At 43.0% G+C, this 20,000-nt stretch overlaps 1 protein-coding gene across 11 annotated transcripts in view; it reads left to right on the forward strand.

Moving 5' to 3' along the window:
• GPHN (gephyrin) overlaps window positions 1–20,000 on the forward strand; it is a 1,934,090-nt gene that overhangs the window by 1,753,742 nt on the left and 160,348 nt on the right. For all 11 annotated transcript variants that reach the window (XM_078659537.1, XM_078659532.1, XM_078659529.1 and 8 more), the window contains one exon: window positions 13,750–13,792. In XM_078659537.1, the coding sequence (XP_078515663.1) occupies window positions 13,750–13,792 (43 nt within the window). The remainder of the gene's footprint in view (window positions 1–13,749; window positions 13,793–20,000) is intronic.

The following is a 20,000-nucleotide window of genomic DNA, read 5'->3' on the forward strand; positions in this document are numbered from 1 at the left end:
TGCCTCCACCCCAACTCCCAAGGCCTTACCATGATGAGTGTATGGTTCTGCTGCCCGGTCGCCTCCGCCTGCTCCTTGCCAGGCTGCTGCTTGTTACCCCCGGGTGCGCCTCCCCCGGGGCCCCCTGTTCCTCTGGGTCCCTTCCGATTGGGCTACTCCAGGGTCCTCTGATAGAGGCTCACCGTGTACCGGCGCTCCATGTAGCGCTGCTCCGCCTGGCCGTGCTGGTAGTGGCTCTCGCAGTGGCCATGGTGCTGCCTGCAGCCCTCGATGCGCTGCCGCAGCCGCTCCACTACCGTGCTGTGCTTGGGCACGGCGCCGCTGCAGCCAGTGCCTGGTGCATGGGGGGGCGGCGCGGGGCTGCCGCTGTCACTGCCCAGGGCACCGAGCAGGGCGGCCCCTCCGCCCACCAGGCACAGGCTGGAGAAGGCAGCAGCTGCAGGGGCCGCGTAATCATCAGGTAAATTAGGTCTTGCAGAAACGCCATCACTCCGTCCTACAATCATAGTGGCAGCATCAAATGCGGCGGCCATCTTGTAGCGCAAAGGTGAACCATTAATTACTGGGTAACTGGTCAGTCCAAAACAATGAAACAAGTCTAAATCGCGCAAAATTTCAATAGAAATGTTTAATTGTCTTGTAGAGTTATTTATCATGTACATTAACTAAACTGTTATAAGTCGACGTTGTGTTACTAATACAATGTCAATGCTAAATGGTTTCTTTGTACATAGCGACAAATTGCGTATAAACGTTTCTGAGTCAATAAGCTTAACACTTTCACAAACGGCCTGCTGCAGAGTGAATTTTATTCTCTTCGTCTTTTATTGCTGATTCCTATTGGATCGATGGTCTGTTGCACGCGGTGGGCGGGACGTCCATCATTCCGAAGAGCACGCTATTTAAAAGGCAGCAGGTTTTAGAACTTGAGCGCCCTCATCGCAGTGTGATGTGTACATTGTGTGAGTTGTAGAAAATATCCACACCGCCTTTTGTCTGTAAGCCCCGTCCCTTTCAGAATGAGGGGCGTGTTTTTGACTGAGAACGTCACTAGTAGAACAAAACTAAAAAACAACCCCCCAATCCGAAAAAGACAGGGCTTAGAGCGAGAGAATGACGTCATTGAGACCTCTTCTCCAATGGCCGGCCGCCGTTTAGGAGGCCAGCCAATGGAGAAGAGGGGCGGGGTTTACCCTCGCTACTCAGTCATTAAATCTCGCCAGCGAGACTGCGCATGTGCGCAGCCTACGCTAGCCGAGACCTAAAAAGTGGCATTTGTGGGTGACATGTTATGTTATGTTAATTAAACTTCTATAGCGTGCAGCTGCCCCAGCAAAGGGGCGTCCCGGCGCTTTGACCAGCAGAGAAGCCAGCTACCAGCGAAGGTAAAGGGCAGCAAAAACAGTAGCAAGGGTAGTAGCAGAAGTTAGATCCTGGATGGAAAAAGGTGCATCTTGAGCACCCTCCTAAACAACAGAAGGTCATTAAGAGCACGGATATGGACTGGTAATGAGTTCCATTGAGGCAGTGGTACATGTAATAATCAGAATGATGACGATAAGTTTGTGCGGTTGCTGTTAAGAAAATAGGTTACAATGGTGCTGGAATGGAACATATTGTTAAGGGAGAGAACATATTTTTGAGAGTGGCTGATGACGTTATCTCGTTTGCAGTGGGAGAGGCTCTGTGGTGTGGCCCCCGTAGCAGAGACGATTGGGATGCACGCTCCTCAGGGAGGTTTGGCAATGCGATCCATGCAGCTGGCAGAAAACCTCCCAGCAGTGTTCACAAGGAGCGCATACAGATTGAGTTGGACACAGTCAAGAGCAGTATAGAGGAGCCGAGCAGAGGGTATGAAAGAGGGCATGATCAGTTTCCTGATGGAACAGGTTGAGGAGGAACTAGCACCGGTGACCGTAGGGAGGAAGATGGCAGGCATTACATTTTTACAGGAAATGCTTCTGAGGTTATAACCCATGTGGAACAAACTGAGAAGAAGGATCCTGGAAGGTTGTGCAAGGTAAAACGGTATGGTGACAAAATTGAGGAAACTTGTAATAATAGAGGTGGTACAGTTGCTAGTGGAACAGGTGATTTGCGTTCATAACCACCTGGGAGAAGGCTCTGTTTAGGGCAGTGTTTGTGACATTGTTTTGTGAACCTTCATGGTATCAGAATTGAGGAGAAAGTGGTGGAATATTGAGGAGATATACTGTAGCATGCTGGAAAGGTGGACCTTCACATAGGAAGGTCAGGGAGGAAAGGGGCAAAATCTGTGGCTGTGGAAATAGAGGCACAAAAGGCTGTACCAGTTCGAAGGATAGGGCTCCATTTTCATTTTCGAAGCATAATTGAACTCCAGTGTTCATACAAAAAGACGGAACAAGAGTGACAGGGAAGCAGGTGATTGGGTGTATTGAGAAAGTGCCTCTGGTAGACTGCATGTTTCGAGAGGGAATACGGGAAATACTCATTTAGACTAGAAGCTGGATGAACACAGATGGAATGGTTTGGAGAAATGGAAAATTGGTTACATTTGAGGCAGTACTACATGGACATTGTGAGGCGCAGTAATGGCTATAGTTTTGTTCTACAGCAAGGACAAGAGAGAGGGAATTAAGAAGGAGATTTGGATCAGCAGGTATGTCATTGTGAAGAGGGCTGGAGACCAGGCAGAGAAGCAGTTTTGTGGTCAATAGCTTTAGATTGGGTTAAGGCGGTGATACGTTGGTGCGACCTAAGGGGAATGAGTTGGGGGGAAGCTCATGCCCACCCGTTGGGAGCTGAATGTAAATAAGCTGGGGCCACAGGATAGTTGTGCATCTGGGAGAGAACTACTTGGTCCATACCACGGGATTTCGGTTAAAGACAATTCTGGAGGATTAAGGGGTTTTGAAAGAAGCGGAAGGGATGTTGCTGTGGTGGATGCAGCTGTTGCCAAGACGTGCGGGGAGAGAGGCTAAGAAAGCAGTTGCAATAAACATGGCAGGGTAGATGGTTAACCAAGAGACGGAGGGTTTCAGTAAGGCCAAGAGCATATGAGTGATACTGCACACTGAAGTAGTTTACGAATGCCCTCTCCTTTTCATAGATGAAGGGGGTCCATCTGTTCCTTTTAGGGAACAGATTGTACTTGGAAAAAGTGAGTGTAATGGTGGGGAAATGGGTGGAGGGGCCAGAAATAACACCTCAGGGAGAGATATCCTAGTGTAAATGTGCAAAAATGTAGAGATGGATAAATGAGGGGACAGGAAGTAGTGGAAGAAAGATGGAGCAAGGAACCAATGAGATGTGCCTGGTCCATGGAAGGGCAGACCAGGCAGTTAAGGCAACAGCGGATGGACAGATATAAGAACACATGAAGATGAGTAATTATTGTTGGGGGGTGATAGTTCATGGGGAAAGGGGGTGAAAATGTTGGGGTCGGAAGGGCTTGTGGTGGCTTGAAGGTGTAGGAATAAATGTTAGATTGTTGTCTAGGGTATGTATGTGAGGCTCAGCCAAAGGAGGTAAGTGCTGCCCAACTTGCTCCCCAATAAAGCAGCACATACAATGAACTCAGTGGCAAAGTGATTTGTCCCAAGGTGAACCTGGGGAGCAGTAGCATTTGGAGCCGATGTGGGTGGGGGAAGGAGCTTGTAGTGACGCAGGTGGCTCACTTAATCGCATTATTGTACTATGGTGTGCAATGAATAAATTTTCCCTGCTTGTGAAGGGAAAAGCACACCACTCTCCCTGGTACAGGGCCTGACAGAACAGGCTGGGCACAAGATTGGTGATATTGTGTTGGTTGTTGCAAGCGAGCAGGTGGTGTAAATGGGCACAGAGAGATGGATAAATGAGGGGCAGAGGAAATATGGGAAGAGAGATTGAGCTAGAAATCGACGAGGCAGGCCAGGAGGTCAAGAAAATAGTGGGTGTACATGTATGAGGACACGTGAAGATAAAGTATTATGTTTGGGTGGATGTCATTGCTCAAGAGTAAAATAGGGTGGGAAATTTAGGTTTACAGGGAAGAGTTGGGAATAAATGTTACATAAGTGTTTTCACACACTGTAGGTCGTGACTCATTGGTAGATCTCCAGCCAATTTATTGTGGGTGTGAAGAGCAATAAATAAAGATGCCTTTACATTTTAATGACTAAGATCAAATGTCCGGTTGTCTTCTGGAAAATTGCTGCTTATTCCTTTAACTTAGGGAAATGTGTTAACTATTCTTACTCTTAAAGTGAACTATGTGACAATCTTGCTGCGGGACAGGGAGTGTGAAAGGAAAGGCTTGTAGGATGTCATTTTTCGTAACACACAACTAAATGTAAATACTTATAAATAAACCTCACATTTCAGAATATATCCGCAGTTAGGAAAGCAAAAACGAAGCACAGTTTGTAATTCTGAAGAGTGACGGCAGCAATGATTTTAATAGGATCAAATAAATCAAGAGAATTTTACTTGATGTGTAAGGATAAATATTCACTAAAACCTGATTTCTACACATCATTTGTGTGCTATATAGTTTTATCAGTACATTTGTATGCCTATTCAAATTTGGTGGCCATTTAAATGTAAAACATGCTGTCTGTAAATGATGGTGCACCACTGTACGATGTTTTAGTAATATATTTGTGACGGTCTGCTCCAGAATGCACCACCAGCTACATACACACTTACCACTTTGCTTCTCAGTACATTTGCTACACTTTGTGTGAAGCTACATTTTTCACAATCCCCCTGACTTGAGTAACATTGATGCCAGCACCCCCGTTCTGAAAAATCTCCTGCACCACTGATGCAGAGCTGTTGAACTAGGTCCCCAAGTCCTGTTTCAAAACAAATTATTGCAAATATTCCCAAGCAAGACTCCAAGCGAGCCTTCCAGTACTACTGTCTGTTTATTTTTACTTCTCAAAGCTATTTCAACAGAGAATGTGCTCACTATACGTGATCATACAAAATCATTCCACTTATGCATGACTTTTTTTTAAAACTTTATTTATCATTTTCATACACTAAACCATGGTCCATGAGTGCTCACTGCATAATATGTCATTTACAAAAAGGAAGCCAGATGCAAATTAACACCAATACTTGGTAAGCAGCTATTATAACTGAACATCACAAATCTGCCCACCCACCCTACCCGCCCCAGGATACTCATTCCCACACCTATAGACAGATGTAATAATAATCTGCGCTAAGTCTTTATGTAACCATGTGTCTTGGATCACCGAAGGCGCTATAATTCCGACTAACCCACTCCTGTGGGGATTATCCCCTGTTCCAGTTGTAAGGCGTAGGGTGAACGTGGTGCAGTCGTATACCCTTTTAGTTGGCCCAGATGCCTTAAGGGCGTGAAGATCGTGGCAAGGTGCTAGCATATATAAATTGCTGTTTGTGTAGCAGTACGCTAAGCTGTTTAGCCAACTTGCTAATGTCGGTACTGTTTTGTGGTCCCACTTAAGTGCAATCTTTCTCTTGGCCATCAGTAGGCCAATGGCTATAAATTTCCGTATCTTTCTAGGGAAGTTTTCCGCATAGTCTATCAACGCTACCTCAGGAGTGGGTGTAATCTCCAGTTCTACTATTTCACCAAGTGTCCGAAAAACCGCTGCCCAATAGGTTTTCATTTTAACACAATTCCACGTGAGGTGCGTGAAATCAGCATGCGGAGCCCCACACTTTAAGCAACAATGGGGCCTGTCCGGGACAAGCCTATGTGTTTTCTCGGAAGTAAGGTAGCTCACTTCTGCATGACTTTCACACACATTGATAAATATGGTTGTGATCTATGGAAGAACTGCAGATGTTGAATCTGGCTCACCAGGTTCGAGACCCAGTGTTGACTCAGGGCAAACCACTTAATCTACTGTGCTTAAAATACAATGAATCTGACCTTATGTTATGTAATCTGGTGCTTGTGTTAAGTGCTCAAATGCCTTTAGTTAGTGTTTGCGCTATATAAAAATTTGAATATATATATATATATATATATATGTGTATATATATATATGTGTATATATATATATATATATGTGTATATATATATATATATATATATATATATATATATATATATATATATATATATATATAGATACTAAATGCGCACAACTGGACCTTGTTTTAACTCAAAAGTGTATATGAGGTCTTATCCCATACTGTGCTGTCAGGAGTTTTTCAGATTTGTGAAAATCCCTGTTACCAACTCTAAGATTACTCAGAAATTTTGTTATTTTAGTGAACTGATGCCACAGGGCAGCGCCCCACTCTGAAAAGTGTTCCAGCTCCAGTGTAATTCACCTTCTTCCTTTTTTATGAGCTGTTCAAAATCTTGGCCACAGTCCAATAATTACATATTCACGTTAGAGGTCAAGGTCGTGACATGTGCAAACAATTGCTGTTAGAGAGGAACACAAACAATTGTAGAGAGAATGGTATTTTGGTAATTCGCAGCATTTTTTAAAGCATGCCTACTAACTTAAGTTTATAAAATCACCCCCGCCTCATGTCAATTAAAGCTAGGTGGGTCACGAAAATGTGTTTTTCTAAAAAAAAAAAAATGGGTTGTGGATAAAAAGTTTTGGAAGCACAGTGTTTGTTGTGTAGGGCATATTACGTAGCTCAGCCAAAGGAGGTAAGTGCTGTCCGGCTTACTCCCCAATACAGCGATCTTTTGTGCATACAAAGGGAAGGAATTTCAAACTGATTCCCTTCCCACAATTTATTTCATATGGTTAAAGCGTGGGGAGTGTGGAAAGTGTATTTGTTTGGTACAGGCTTGCTATATTTGTCCGGGGTTTTGAGGTGTTCTAGATTACCATGCTTCAGTGACTGCTCAGCTCTACTGTGGGGTGGTTTGGGTTATTTTTACCAAAACAAAATTAAGCTGATGAAAGCGTTATTTGTAAGATGTGTCCAATGCTTTGTGCATAGCTACAACATGGCCAAATGTCCCCACATCTTGTTATTCAGGTCACAGTCTGTTAATCAGTTCTAATCAGTCCGGACTCCCAATGCCTAACTCTTGCTATACATTGACCTCATAAGCCCCCCTCTGCGACTGATCTCCTATTCACATGGTGGGAATCTGTGACGACAACCTCCAGGGGAGAAGGATGGGTTAATGAGCTGTGCCCCCTAGTTCTCCCCAAGAGCCTTTATCTCCACAGATTGTCCTAGTCACCTACCACCCATTGTGCTGTAGCATGGTCAGTGCATTTTGTTTTTGGGTGAAACACGTATGTGTAGGAGGTGGCAGCTTATAGATCTAGTTGTCGCAAGGTTGGTACAAGTGTTCCATCCTAAAGCTGTTTTTCAAAATGGTTCCAGCTTTCTACAGTATAGAACAATGTCCGACGATAAGTCTATCGAGAAGGTGAACCATGGTGAGAACTCGCGTTACAAGTGAGTAATGTTTTTATGTGTTTGTAGGAGAGTGCTAGTCTCAGCCTGCTGTCTTTATTTCTTGTCTGCTATATTTGTTTGAATCCCTTCATGGCCGGCTCTCAGCTTGATGCTGTGGCTGAATGCATGCACATATCTGTGCATTGTTCTATCTGGCATCCGCTCTGCATCTGTGTTGTTGCCAGAACGCTACCTGCATGATGAGCATGGCTGACTTGCTTGTATGAGGACTCCTTGTGCAAAAGCCTAGTGCTTACTTTTGTCAGTGTGTGTTTGCCAGTTAGTATCCTCAGATACTATATTTTCACTGTGTGTTTCTGGGCTCCTACCCACCGGTGAGGCCCCTTTTTTTTATCATGGGTTTTCTACTGCCAAATCGCACCTTGAGCTCACCTCTGCTGAATGTCCTGGAAGGAGTACGGTTACAGGCAAAAGGCTTCTCTGTTGTCCAGTAACGCACACAAAGGGTCAGCTGTCTGGGCAGTCTGAAAATCCTGGGTAGGTCATCAACTCCGGCAACCCTTGATTATGGATCATCTTTGCTTAAGAGGGACTTAGTTCAAGGTCTGATGGCCTTGCTTGATTTTGACAATCGTCTAAAATTTTAGAATATTCTTACCAGTAAAGTCTGCTATGAGATGTGTTTTAATTTAAGACAACTTTTAAATATAAGGTTTCGATGCTGTATAAAGTGATCCACGTTAGTGTTAGCTGTAGAATGCAAAATAGAGGATTAACTTTTCCATTCGAGTTGGTCACACTTTAAGATAAAGTTTTATTTTCCCTCCACGTTTTGCGTTTTAGAGTAAGATTGAAACAGCTTTTGCAGTCTAGAAAATGTCACTGGGACTTACTCTACTGGTAAAGATCTGTTCATTCAGCATCGAAATGCTGGCTTAAGGCATAAAGGTACACCTCAAAAATGGTGGTTTAATCTTTGAACCAAAGTCTTGCCTCTGACTTAAATAAATTTGACTGGAAATGGCAGGTGTAACAAGCCAATTCTAGTTGCAAAAGAACAGAAAATTGCGGCGAAAGATGGGCAAGCCAATGACCAAGTTGAGTAGTTTGGCACGCAGGTAAGTGAATAGACTATGAAGGAAAATAAAGGCACTAAGTAGTGTGGTGTACAGTCAGGCAGGGAAGCAAACCCCAAAAGGGTGTCAAGACATTTACTACTGTCAGTGAGACGACGTGGCATCACAAGAAATACCCAGGGACAATTGGTGTGAAAATAAAATCTTCTCTATAAAGACCTGCTGGAACCAGAGACCAAGACTGAGGGGGCTCCTGTTTGGTGGGGGTGAAATGTTGGGACTATGGCTTAACTCCGAGACGCATTGGCCCAGTGGAAGAGAGCGGGCCAGACTCACGTTAATTCAAATTAAAATGCAGAACATTTCACAAACCTTTCTTTTTGCTGAATAGATTTGGAGATATGGTGCTCAGTAAAATGCAGCGCTGATAACCCAAAGGTGCATCTGATTGGCATTTTAAAGATGAAGGATGGATCCAACAATGAGTGTCCCCGTTGTCATGCCCAGGAAGCAGATTTACTGGACTTGTTGTTGCCCCCCCCCCCCCGGGCTCTAATTACTGTGAGGGAGTTATGGCCACAATGTTGGACCTGACTGGGCCGAAACAATGGGATAACCCTGCACAGTGCATACTGGGATTGCCCCCTAGACCCAAGGGCTCGAAGTTGGTGACTCGTTCCACAAACATGACACTGCTGTTAGCTAAAACACTAATAACAAACTGCTGGAAAATTCCCAATGACCCCTAGGGTAGATGACTGTCGTGGAGACGTTGAGCGCTGGGTAATTGCTGAAAGCGAGGCACTCAAACAGGAGGAATATGGAGGCCTGCGTAAGACGCCCATTTCAATCAAACTGGATTTGTTACTAGAACGCTTCAAAGCTCAGGAGCCGCAGCCCTAAATGCTAAGAACCTCAGGGAACGTGGGGACTGCAGGCTGGGTAGTTCGCTGATGAAGATCCCTGTCTGCTGGTCGCTTTGTGCACGCCACAACTGTACGCCCCATTTCTGTATGCCCTGGAAGAACAGAACTTGGTCAGTTTAATACTGTCCATGCCGGTATTGTAGTGGCCTGCTAGGGAGGGCACAGAGTAAAAACACTTTCTCGCATACACTTTCCCCCTGAGAACATCTAGCCTGCATAATAGGTGACCTGTCTTAGTTATCAAAGACGCGGGTTGGGGGAAGGGAAGTGGTGGAGTTCGGGAAATTGCTTGTATATTATATGAAGAATGTTACTTTACATTGTCGCTATTGTAATTGTTAATGTCTAATTTGGACAACCGCTTCTTATCGATGTATGTAAACATGACTGATTGCTACATAATGTACACCTTTGAAAATGCAATAAAATCTGTGTTTAAAAAAAAAGGTGGATCCGAGTACAAGAGATGTTCCCTTACCCTGGTTGAGTTTGTTTTTTAGTCATTGTTCGAATATCCACCTTTTATGACTATAGTTTGGTGGTAGCTGATTCCAGCCTGGTGTTATTAAATATCCAAATAGACCATAGCCCACAAGCACATTACATTTTGTATTTCGCAACAAGATCCACTCAGTAAATTGAGTATGCAAAAATAGTAGTACAAAACCTTTTTCACTCCAGCAGCGACAAGGGGCATCAGTTTCATAGAAAAGAAAAAAACGTAGATGTGTAAAATTTCAAAATGTATGCTTTGGCAATTATGGTAAGATTGCATTACAATTTTAACTAAAACTTGTCTTTTTTCCGGCAATGGAAAGCAGTGTTATAAGTTCGTGCGTAGATGAGCAGTTTTAAATAAATGTAGGTCCCAGCTCTGGTACCTACACTGTGCACATATCTCATTAGGATGAGCTACTTTCTAGGCTGAACAATAGGTCTGCCATTAGAATGCATTCATAAAAACGAAACCCAAATTGTTATGGATTTTCATTAGGTCATTGGAGCAAAGGAGGAGTATCATTAATGCGTTTTGGGAGTCCACTTGAACTAAATCGGTTCGGCCCCAGAATTTAGAGACCCCATTTATTTCAGTGTCTAGCGAGCATCTTCTGTCTATTTTTCTCTAGTTAAAGCGGTCTTCCAGATTGCTCCCCTTTGGATCTGAAGGGCCGTTTTAAACTCAAATTGCAGAAACCGATTTAGTGACCTTTAAACCAGTTTACAATCTCAAACTGGTTTAAAATGTTGTAACGTGGATTGTGGTTTTTGTGACATTTGTAAGTTGCCCTGGTGTGCATTCCATTTCACTGATCAGTGCTGAGTATTTGAACTTGCTGTGTAGAGGAGAATGGTGAATTCGAAGTTGGTGGTCTTTTGTTAGCACGTAGATGGTAGAGTGCAGGATAATCCTGCCGACTCATTTGAAGAATTGCTAGAAAAGTAACCCAACAAGCTCCAAGTCTCTGTTCCTTACCAAACTTTTGTTTTTGTCCATGCAATAGCTCCACTGTAGGTTGGAAGGGCTCAAAGATGAACTCAGGAGGAATAGAGGCTACGACTCGAGAGTAACTATTACTGATCAAAGGAGTTGCTTCCATTCGCAAACATTGCTTTGCGCTATGAGTTTGAGCTCCTTACTACACTTTGTAAAGATTCTTGACTTTCATTTTCCTTCCTTAGCGCTGTCTGTCCACTAACATTTTATCCTCTTAGAAGTTTTCTCTTTTGTCCTTTGGGTTACTTTTCGTTGACGTAGTTTCTCTTTCCTAGATCTCTCTTTTAGTCTTTTCTTTTTTGTTCATCTTTTTTGTTAGGACTGTGTTGTCTTTGCTAGCTCCATTCCACAGTTCGCCGAGCCGACTCACTTCATTTGCCGCTGAGCAGGTCATCATTCATCCTCATTTCGTTTTCTGGGAGAAAGCAAAACTTCACCTTCCAAGATGAAAGAACCAGCGTTGCACAATGCATTTTTTTGGGATGTGCCCCAAATCCCTCACTTTCTTTACTTTGGTAGTGAGGGGGTAGTTGCGTTCTTTTTTCTTCAGTGATCCTTTTCTTTGGTTCAGCATGATTTTTTAAGGTTAAGCAAGGGAAAAGGGAGGCTTGCACACTTATTTCAGAACTTAAGTCTGTTCAGATGAGAACCAAAATTGGGGCTGAGGGAAGTACTACTTAGTCTATTAATTGAAGGGTGGGGTGTTTTTTCAACATTTTGCAGTTTGTGTTTTTTTCCTTAGTGAAAGGCAATCATTCACCACCCTAAGTTACACATTACCAGTCATACAGTGTTCCATTGCAACAAGTAGGTTGTGTCATTGAGTAGAGTCCGGCCTGTTGTGTGATTGTGTATGTTATTTGTGGGCAAGCTTCTGCGAGCAGAGGAAATGAGGCCCGTGCAATAAATCAAACCCATGCTTGTGTCAAGAGTCTCTAAATTTATGATAAATGAAGTTACATGCAAATTAGCTACAACGCGAATATCAATATTTTTCTGTTTGCAATTTCAGCGAAAATGGAACGTGGGGGCAGCTAGCTCACAACCTTGGTACCTCTTATGTCAAAGTAAAAGAAAGCTAACTTTTAATCTTTTTTTTTTTTATTTGGCAACAAAATGTGGCTGAAATAACAGCAAGTGATTAGTATGTAACCCTCGTTGTAGAAGGTGTAATGATCCACATAGCACACACTTTAACAGTTCTCTTCAACCTTAGACAAGCTACACGTACTCCAAACAATAACCTGGCAATTTAACTTCTCAATCCAATGATTGCCTCTGTTCCACAATGTAGTTGTGGACTATGACCACCTTGAACCAACCTTTTGGCTTTATCTTAATGCTGCTGCGTCTTTCCAGCGCCCCCATTTGGCACAACAACATGGGTGAGATCTAGGACTTTTAGATAATTGCCTAGTTACTAGAAGCTGAAAATAGAACTTAGTGTTCCTGAATTTTTTGCATTTGCCAGTTTCTGTCAAAGGAGGAACTCGCCTGACTTCTTTGGTATGACAAACGCATTGTTGACGACTCGTGTATGTGCACACGGCAGGAATGGCCCATGTCATTGCCATGCAGGTCATATGTATACATAACCCAGACCCCTGGGCAGGATGTAGAGATGCCTAACCTTACAATGCTGTGTCTGTACTGACTAACTCCAAAGTCACCAAACAGTCTTAGGTTAGACCAGAGAAATCGCTTCTTATTATTTATCTCTGGCTCTTGAGTTCTTCTCATAAATAATGTAGATTAATTGCCACCCTAATGATTATTCTGATAGAAGGTGCTCGACAACCCAGACGCTGGATGCAGATTTCTTCCTCTGGTCCCATCAAGCTGTTATTTGTTGCTATGATTGGCCCTTTCTTTGCTGTTCATTCTTTTACCAGTATGTTGGAGAAGGCAAGAAGTGCCAACTGGCGCCAACAAGATGGAAGGGTATCCCCTTCGGTCTCCCCTGCCCTATTGGCCCATATGCCTCTAACTTTCAAGCAGAGAGGCACAAATTAGCATTCGTAGTAAACTTGAAGGAGAAATGAGTCACCTTTGCATTGTAACAAATAGGCAAGCTGTATTCTAATGCCAGGGCCACATTTACCCTTCCTTTTTGAGAGTGGGTAATCGGTGCTTTTTGCACTCTGCAGTTGTTGTTTTTTCATATCACAATCTCCAAACAAATATTCCTGCCAAGCCCTCCTTGGTAGATGTGTGGTGGAAGGAGTTCAGAAAGTGTTTTGCACATTATACAACCATATATTACTTTGCGGTTATGGTAGCTCGATATAGCTGAACTGCATACATGTTCCTCTTCTAGCAAAGCCTATGAGTACAGCGTCCTGCTGCTTTAGACGGCGGCCTGTGGTGCTAATTAAAGTCACTTGGTGGATCAGTAATTTAGAATCTTTATTCAATCATTTTTCGCAGTTAGAAAACGCATGAATAGATTTTTGTGAATAGTATCCAGTACAAAATAATGCACACGTTTTGACTTTTAAACTTCTTCCTATGTGCGTTTCTAGAGCTTCTATTCTGAGCAACAAATTGCTTTTGACTCTTAAAGCAAATGTGTTTTTGCCTTATTGTCTTACAATGAGACACAGTATGCAGCTGGAAAGATAAGAATGGATGACAAAGAGCTGGCAGAAAATCTATCTCTTGCGCTCTGCCTTTTTTGTTGCGTTGAAGATTTGTCAAGATTTCCCTCAAAGATTGTAGGAGAGCGTCTGACGTGCATGGCTGCAAGTAATCTCCTTCCCTACCACTCAGATCCATGATCTTAAACCTCTGTCTCTAGGTCCCAGGAGCTTGCCCATGAATTTTAGATATTTCACTGTCGCTGTTAGCGCATTGCATCTGACGGTGTCTGTGCCATCTCTTTCTGCAGGTCCAGTCCAGGTGCAGCAGCAAGGAGAACATTCTCAGAGCCAGTAAGTACTCATTTCTGACCTTCAGCTCACCATCAATAAGGTATTGTATTGTAATTGCATTTATATAGCGCTTACTACCCCGGACTAGCCATGAAAGCGCTTTTTGGTCGAGTAGCACGCTACTCCGGAACCTATAAAGGATTAGTGTTGAATTAGTATAGTGAAGTATGGAAGTAATATGAGTGGTGGATGAGTTAGTCAGTTATTTGGATTCATAAGGAAGGTAGTTGAAATGTAATAGACTTTTTGATAACTGTGCATATAATGTACATGTTCATTATGGTATCTAGGAACTAAGAATCTTTTGTTATCAGATCTTGACAAGGTAACGTCTCGTAGCATGTATCGTGTTAAGAGGAAAACTGCAATTAATAACTTGCGATAGCTGACCCTCCCATGAAGTTAGTGGACTGATATTTAAATCGCATTTTCTTGGCTAAAGCCTTGCTAAGATGTTTATGCTGGTGTGTTCATTTCTGGAATTTCTTTCTTCGATTGATTTAAAAAATATGCATTCATTAAAAAATACCTGTATAGTGACGTATTGCTCTTATTTATTGTTGGCTATAAACCTTTCTGGGGCAACATCAGTCCCAAGTTCTATTAAAATCTTTTCAAATCCTCAGTTTACCCTGGATCCAAAAGTTTGAGCAAGCCCTCTACTTTTTTCTTGCACAAAGTAACTGCATGACGTGTACTATAATGTAGGAGGCAAAAATGGCTTGGGAGGGATTGGATATTAAATTAATTTAATTTCAAATACTTAAGACTTGAAGAGAATGAATTGCAGTTCAGAAAAGGCGGGGAGAATCACAGTGTAGTAGAAACTTTGCGGTTTCTAAATATTGCTTAGTCGTAGATGGAAATGTTAAATGTTGTTTGCAAGCAGTGCCTGAAGGCATATGCGAATATAGTTTGGAAGTCCATGTGTAACATCCTAAGGCTTAGGATTAGCCCTGCAATGAGAACGCCTCCGGGCTAGAAAAGATTAGGAAATAAGATATGAGCGCTGGTTAAGAGTTGGGGAAGCAAAATGCCCTTTGATGTAAAATGCCCCTGGCGAGCGGGTATTTTCCTAAAAGGGAGCCCTTTCTACACATCTACACCCCTTTAAATCCATAATTGAACCATCTAGGCAGTAGTTCTGTTCGATTTGACAAAATGCAAACATGAATAGTTATGGGGGAGTAAGCATACAATGAGAAGGGCAGAATCACATGGCTTTGTTAATTCGTTTTTTCACTGACTTAATCCGCAATGTCAAAAGAGGCCTCCCAGGCGCGCCCTTCATTTGGCTGGTCTTGGACTTCTCAATGTTGGAGCATTCCATGAGGCCCAGCTGAAGGAGGTGAGTAAGGTCCTTAGCAGACTTTCAACCCGTTTGTGAAACCAGTCTCCACCTGCTGATTTTAACAAAACTGAGTCTTTCGGCCCAATCCCAAGTAACTTAATTCCCCCAGTGCCACTTGGGTCTATCCTGATTCCTTTAGGCGACATCTTTAAGCTTCTATTTCCCTGCATTGCGCTGTGAAACTGATCCCTTTTTTGTTTTTGAACAATTCTATATTGAAGTAAGGGTGGAGGACAAACTGTGGTGGCAGTAACTATGAAGCTAGCTGTCCGGGAGAGAGTATCAAACCTCCAACCTTTCTATTTTTAGTAGAGGCTGAAAGTAGACTGTTATGAATAAGCAGATCCGTAGCAGGAGTCTCAACGCCAATAAGTAAGTATCAATAGAAAAACAGAGAAATGGCTCAGATAATGTATTGTATATTACATTTAGATAGAGGAAATTAGGCCCTTTCAGAAAAGGATTGGCCGTCCGTCCCAAATCATCATCCAGGCTTCCCTCATCTGATGCCCAGAGAAAGTCTGCATCAGCTCTCTGAATACATAATGGTGGCTTGTCCTGCTTAGCATAGCCGGGAGGTTTGGATCCTATGAAAGGAGTTGAAGGCAAAGAGGTCGCAACCGCCAAGAAGTCCACTCAATGCATCTTTACTGCTGTGCTTGCTCCTAGTGAGCCACGAGGATTTCGCACAAGGAAGAAAGCAAGGCTGTCACTTCTGTACTTCATCACTTGTACTGTTTGGCTTAGTTGTTGAGTTTTTTTGAGCCATTTGTTTAAAATAAGTTTTGGTTTGCTCCTATTTTCTTTGTTCTGCATTACTGGATAAAAACAGGATGAGTGTAGCAGCTAAATCAGGCAAGCTCATCTCTATGAGCACATATTGAAGGCAGAACTTGAGTGTGAAGACAACGTTCTTTCAGCTATGAGAGCAGGATTATTGTAAGTCCCTACAGATGCATGTGCAGCGTCACTGCAACATCTGAACAGCTCCCCTGAACTTGAAATAAAGTCATCATTCCACTTGGCCCAGATTTTGAATATTCGAGCCTCGTTTTCACTCACATAAAGCTCAGCATCACTGCCAAGACTGGGGAGTGCATGTGAAAGAAGCACTTCTCTTGAATATTGATGTTTCAGGAACAGAGGAATGACTCGATGCCTAGTCAGAACATGTGTCCTGGAGAAGACGCTGATATTCCTGCAGAGCTCTTTCCTATAGGTGCTGTATGTTCCCCATCGGTCTAGATTTGGAGTGAAATTCATCCAAGAGTCTAAGTCCTTTTATAAACCTATGGTTCATTCAGAAATGTAACTTACTCTGGACATGGTGACTGTAAGAAATTCTCTTTGAAGAGTAAGGCAGGAGAGTGCCTGGAGCCTTTTATATGTGCTCTTGCTGAGCCTCCAAATGTCAAATGTGCCTTAAAGTATCAATTTATGTCCCTTTAGTAGCATGGGCCAATCTTAGGACTTACTCGTAGAAAGGTGCAAGGATAAATACATCAAATAATAGTTCAGTAGCATCAAGAAGTACGGGCTAAAGTAGTTACTTATTAGCTAAATCTTAGGTAAACAGGGTCAGTAAAATGGAGAAAACTGAGCAAACCATGTTACTGCTATCAGATGTAAGTGTATGGCAAACAATAGGACTGTCATACAATCGTTTAGGTGTTGCTGTGGGCCTCTTTAGCAGGCCATTGTCAAAGCCCTCGTATTCGGAGTATACATAGTCAGGCTAGAGTTGGAAGTTTGGCCAAACTTTCTTAATTACTTCGCAGGAAGGTGAAATCCCTTTGTGAAGGTGTGCTCAATGGATTGTGAAAGAGGTCCTGGTGATTGTGAGGAGGAAGCTCAACAGTGGGATTTAAATAAATTGGCAACTACCAAAAGAGTTCTAAAAGGAATATCCACAGTGCTGGAGACTTCGTGAATGGTCTTTATTAGAAATATAGTTACTCTACAGCATGTTCTAGGATTTGCGGGGCCCTGGGCCAAAAGGGAATGTGCGAGACCCCTCTAATTTAGATAAGTGACCCCTTGCAAGGAGACCATTCAGAGCCACTGCGGGATGCCCATTGTCCAGCATTTTAGCGCCCCCACAGTTTTAACTTTTAGCCCACAAGAAATTCTCACACCTTCAGTCCAATAGGTGTGAGAATTGCTTGTGGGCTAAAAGTTAAAACTGTGGGGGCGCTAAAATACTGGACAATGGGTGTCTCTGAATGGTCTCCTTGCAATTGGGACAAGAGGAAGTGTCTCCCTCCCCTAGGCCTCCAGACACCATCCCTGAGAGGCCCGGAGAGGAGGGCCCCTCCCATGGACCTTAATTGCAAGGCGACACCTTTCTTTGCCAGGGAAACAAGAGGACACACCACCAGTGCGGGGCCCCATGCTGGTGGGCTGAGTGCGAGGCCCTGGGCAGCTGCCCACGTTGCCCATGCCTAGCGCCGGCCCTGCTCTACAGGATAGATTCCAAGGGTAAAGAAGAATTTGGTGCACCTCTTTGAAGCAGGTCAGAGTAGATAATTTGCACATGCAGAATTCTTTGAAAATTTTATTTTTGATGCGGAAGAGAACCCGAGTCAAGAAATATGGGGATAAGCTAGAGTATATATACACAAAAATACATACCATTTAAAAGATTTACTTATTTGGGACTGCTTGGATTTGTAATCGAAAAGCCATTCTTAATGTAGTTCTTTGTATGGTTCTCTTGTTTGGGTTTGCCAGCTGTTTTTCTTTTAAGAGCTCACTCCTTTTTGTTTGGAAGATGAAACACAAAAATATTTTACTCTTACCATCATGTTTCCCTCACCACGATACGTTTGGACCTCCCTGTAATCTAAAATAACCACAGGGAGAGAAGATCGCCATTGGTGGTCCTCGTGAGTATGTTGTATGGGATCTTATAGTTTCTGTAGTGAATTGAAGAACTTGGGAGCTGGTAGACTGTCATGTCATGGCTGGTTATTGTGCCATGGGAGCATTGAACAGGCACTGACAACTTGAGTTACCCAGGGGAGCTCAGTTCTCCAGTAAGAAATCCAAATCAGGGCAGGGCTGAATGACGTAATATTTGGGGCCTGTGGTGAACAAAGAAGTTGGGGACTGCAGTTGATACTAATGCACTGCGAAGACCACCTTATGTCCTCTGTCTTCTTACTGGCAGTGTGCAGCATTTATGCAAATGGTAAATCTTAATATTTTGACATTTATAGCACATCTATCTTTCTTTGAAGGTGGGGTGAACTAGCTGCAACAATTCCAATAAATCCCAAACGTACTGGCCTTTTTAGCATCGCTGGGTGGAGCTTTTAAAAAGTAGCAGACCTCTCCAGGACAAGTTCCCACAAGCTTTATTGAAGGCTCTTAAATCCCTCCCAGCCCAAACTTACTGACAGTAAACTTTGTGGGGCAAGAAAGCTCCTTAACAGCTACAGTACAAGACCCAACTGGGAAAAGTCGCTCGGCATTTCTGATGGCCTTGTGTCACACTTTGGGCATGGAGAGATGCTTTTTGCTTCACAGGGCTAATTTGACTGACTCTTTTTCTCCGAATCAAAACTTTGTTTGGTACAGCCTAACCTGGCACCCATTTCAAACTGAATAACTTTTCTATCAAGATCCATCTAAAAAGAGACACTTATTTTTCACAATAATACTTCTTCCCAAATGTTACATAGAAGCCGTTATTAACAGCATGTTTTTTTTACTTTTACTCAAATTATTAACCCCATTTTACCTATTTTTTTTTGTTTTTGTTTTTTTGTACCGAATACTTTTGTGAACTGGATTTGTGCCATATATTCTTTATCGCTATTTGAAGTTTTGCTACTAGGTCCCACTCTCAAATAGTTCTTGGAGGGAGTATTGGTCTTGCATCAAACTACAAACGAGATGGGCATGAATACTTCTAAGTCATCTTTTCTTTGTTGCTGCAGTACCCTACTGAGCAGTTTGTCTGAGTCTAATCATGACACAGAAAAGGTGTTTGACCCCTCCCCCCCCCCCGCCTGTCAGAAGGCAAAAAAAGAATCATTCAGAAATCCCTTCTTAAGATTTAAATGTGCATAAAGTGCTGCAGTGCAGTGCTACCTTAGCTTGTACATTGACCCACAGCACATCCATCCAGTGTCTGGTTCAAAGTCCTGAACTTTGACCCACCAGGTACTAGATCCATGACATCAAACTAAGCAGATAGCTTTGATCCAGTCTGGATTCCATTCCCAGACAAAAAACACAGTCCTTGGGGACACAAGGAAACTGGTGCTCCCTATTCCTGATCCAAGTGATGCATCACCCGTCCATCATTAGTTCGAAGCTCCGTCTTTCACGGATGACCCCTAGAGCGATCACAAGAAGTTATTGGACTGTTAAGAGTTGTCAAGTGCCCACAAGGCGACATGCACACTATAATAAACAACAAAGTGAATAATATAAGGGATGTTGGCACAGCTATATCTTCAAAGGCCAAACGCCGTTCTCATTAGTAAATTAAGTCAAATCTGTAGGCATCTCTGCAGTTGTTGGACAACCTCAAGATGAGACATCCTTCTCATGATGACCCATGAGCTACTGGCATGTCTGTCTTCTGTTCCTAATAATCCAAAGTGTAAACAGATTCTATTCTGCAGGTTTGCAGAAACATGAGGTGTTACTACAGCTGCAGTTTGTACTGAGGGAGGCATCGTCCGTGCTACAACATCAGGACAAGGAATGATTGAATACGCCCTTTCACAACGTGGCAGCTTCTTTCATGGCGACTGCTGTAAAAATGTAAACACATCATTCAATTTTCAATGCATACATAATGAGCATTAATATTGACCACGTGTATTTTTGGATACACTACCAGCT

This window comes from Lissotriton helveticus, chromosome 9 (genome assembly GCF_964261635.1).
Source record: "Lissotriton helveticus chromosome 9, aLisHel1.1, whole genome shotgun sequence".
NCBI classification, from domain to species: domain Eukaryota; kingdom Metazoa; phylum Chordata; class Amphibia; order Caudata; family Salamandridae; genus Lissotriton; species Lissotriton helveticus.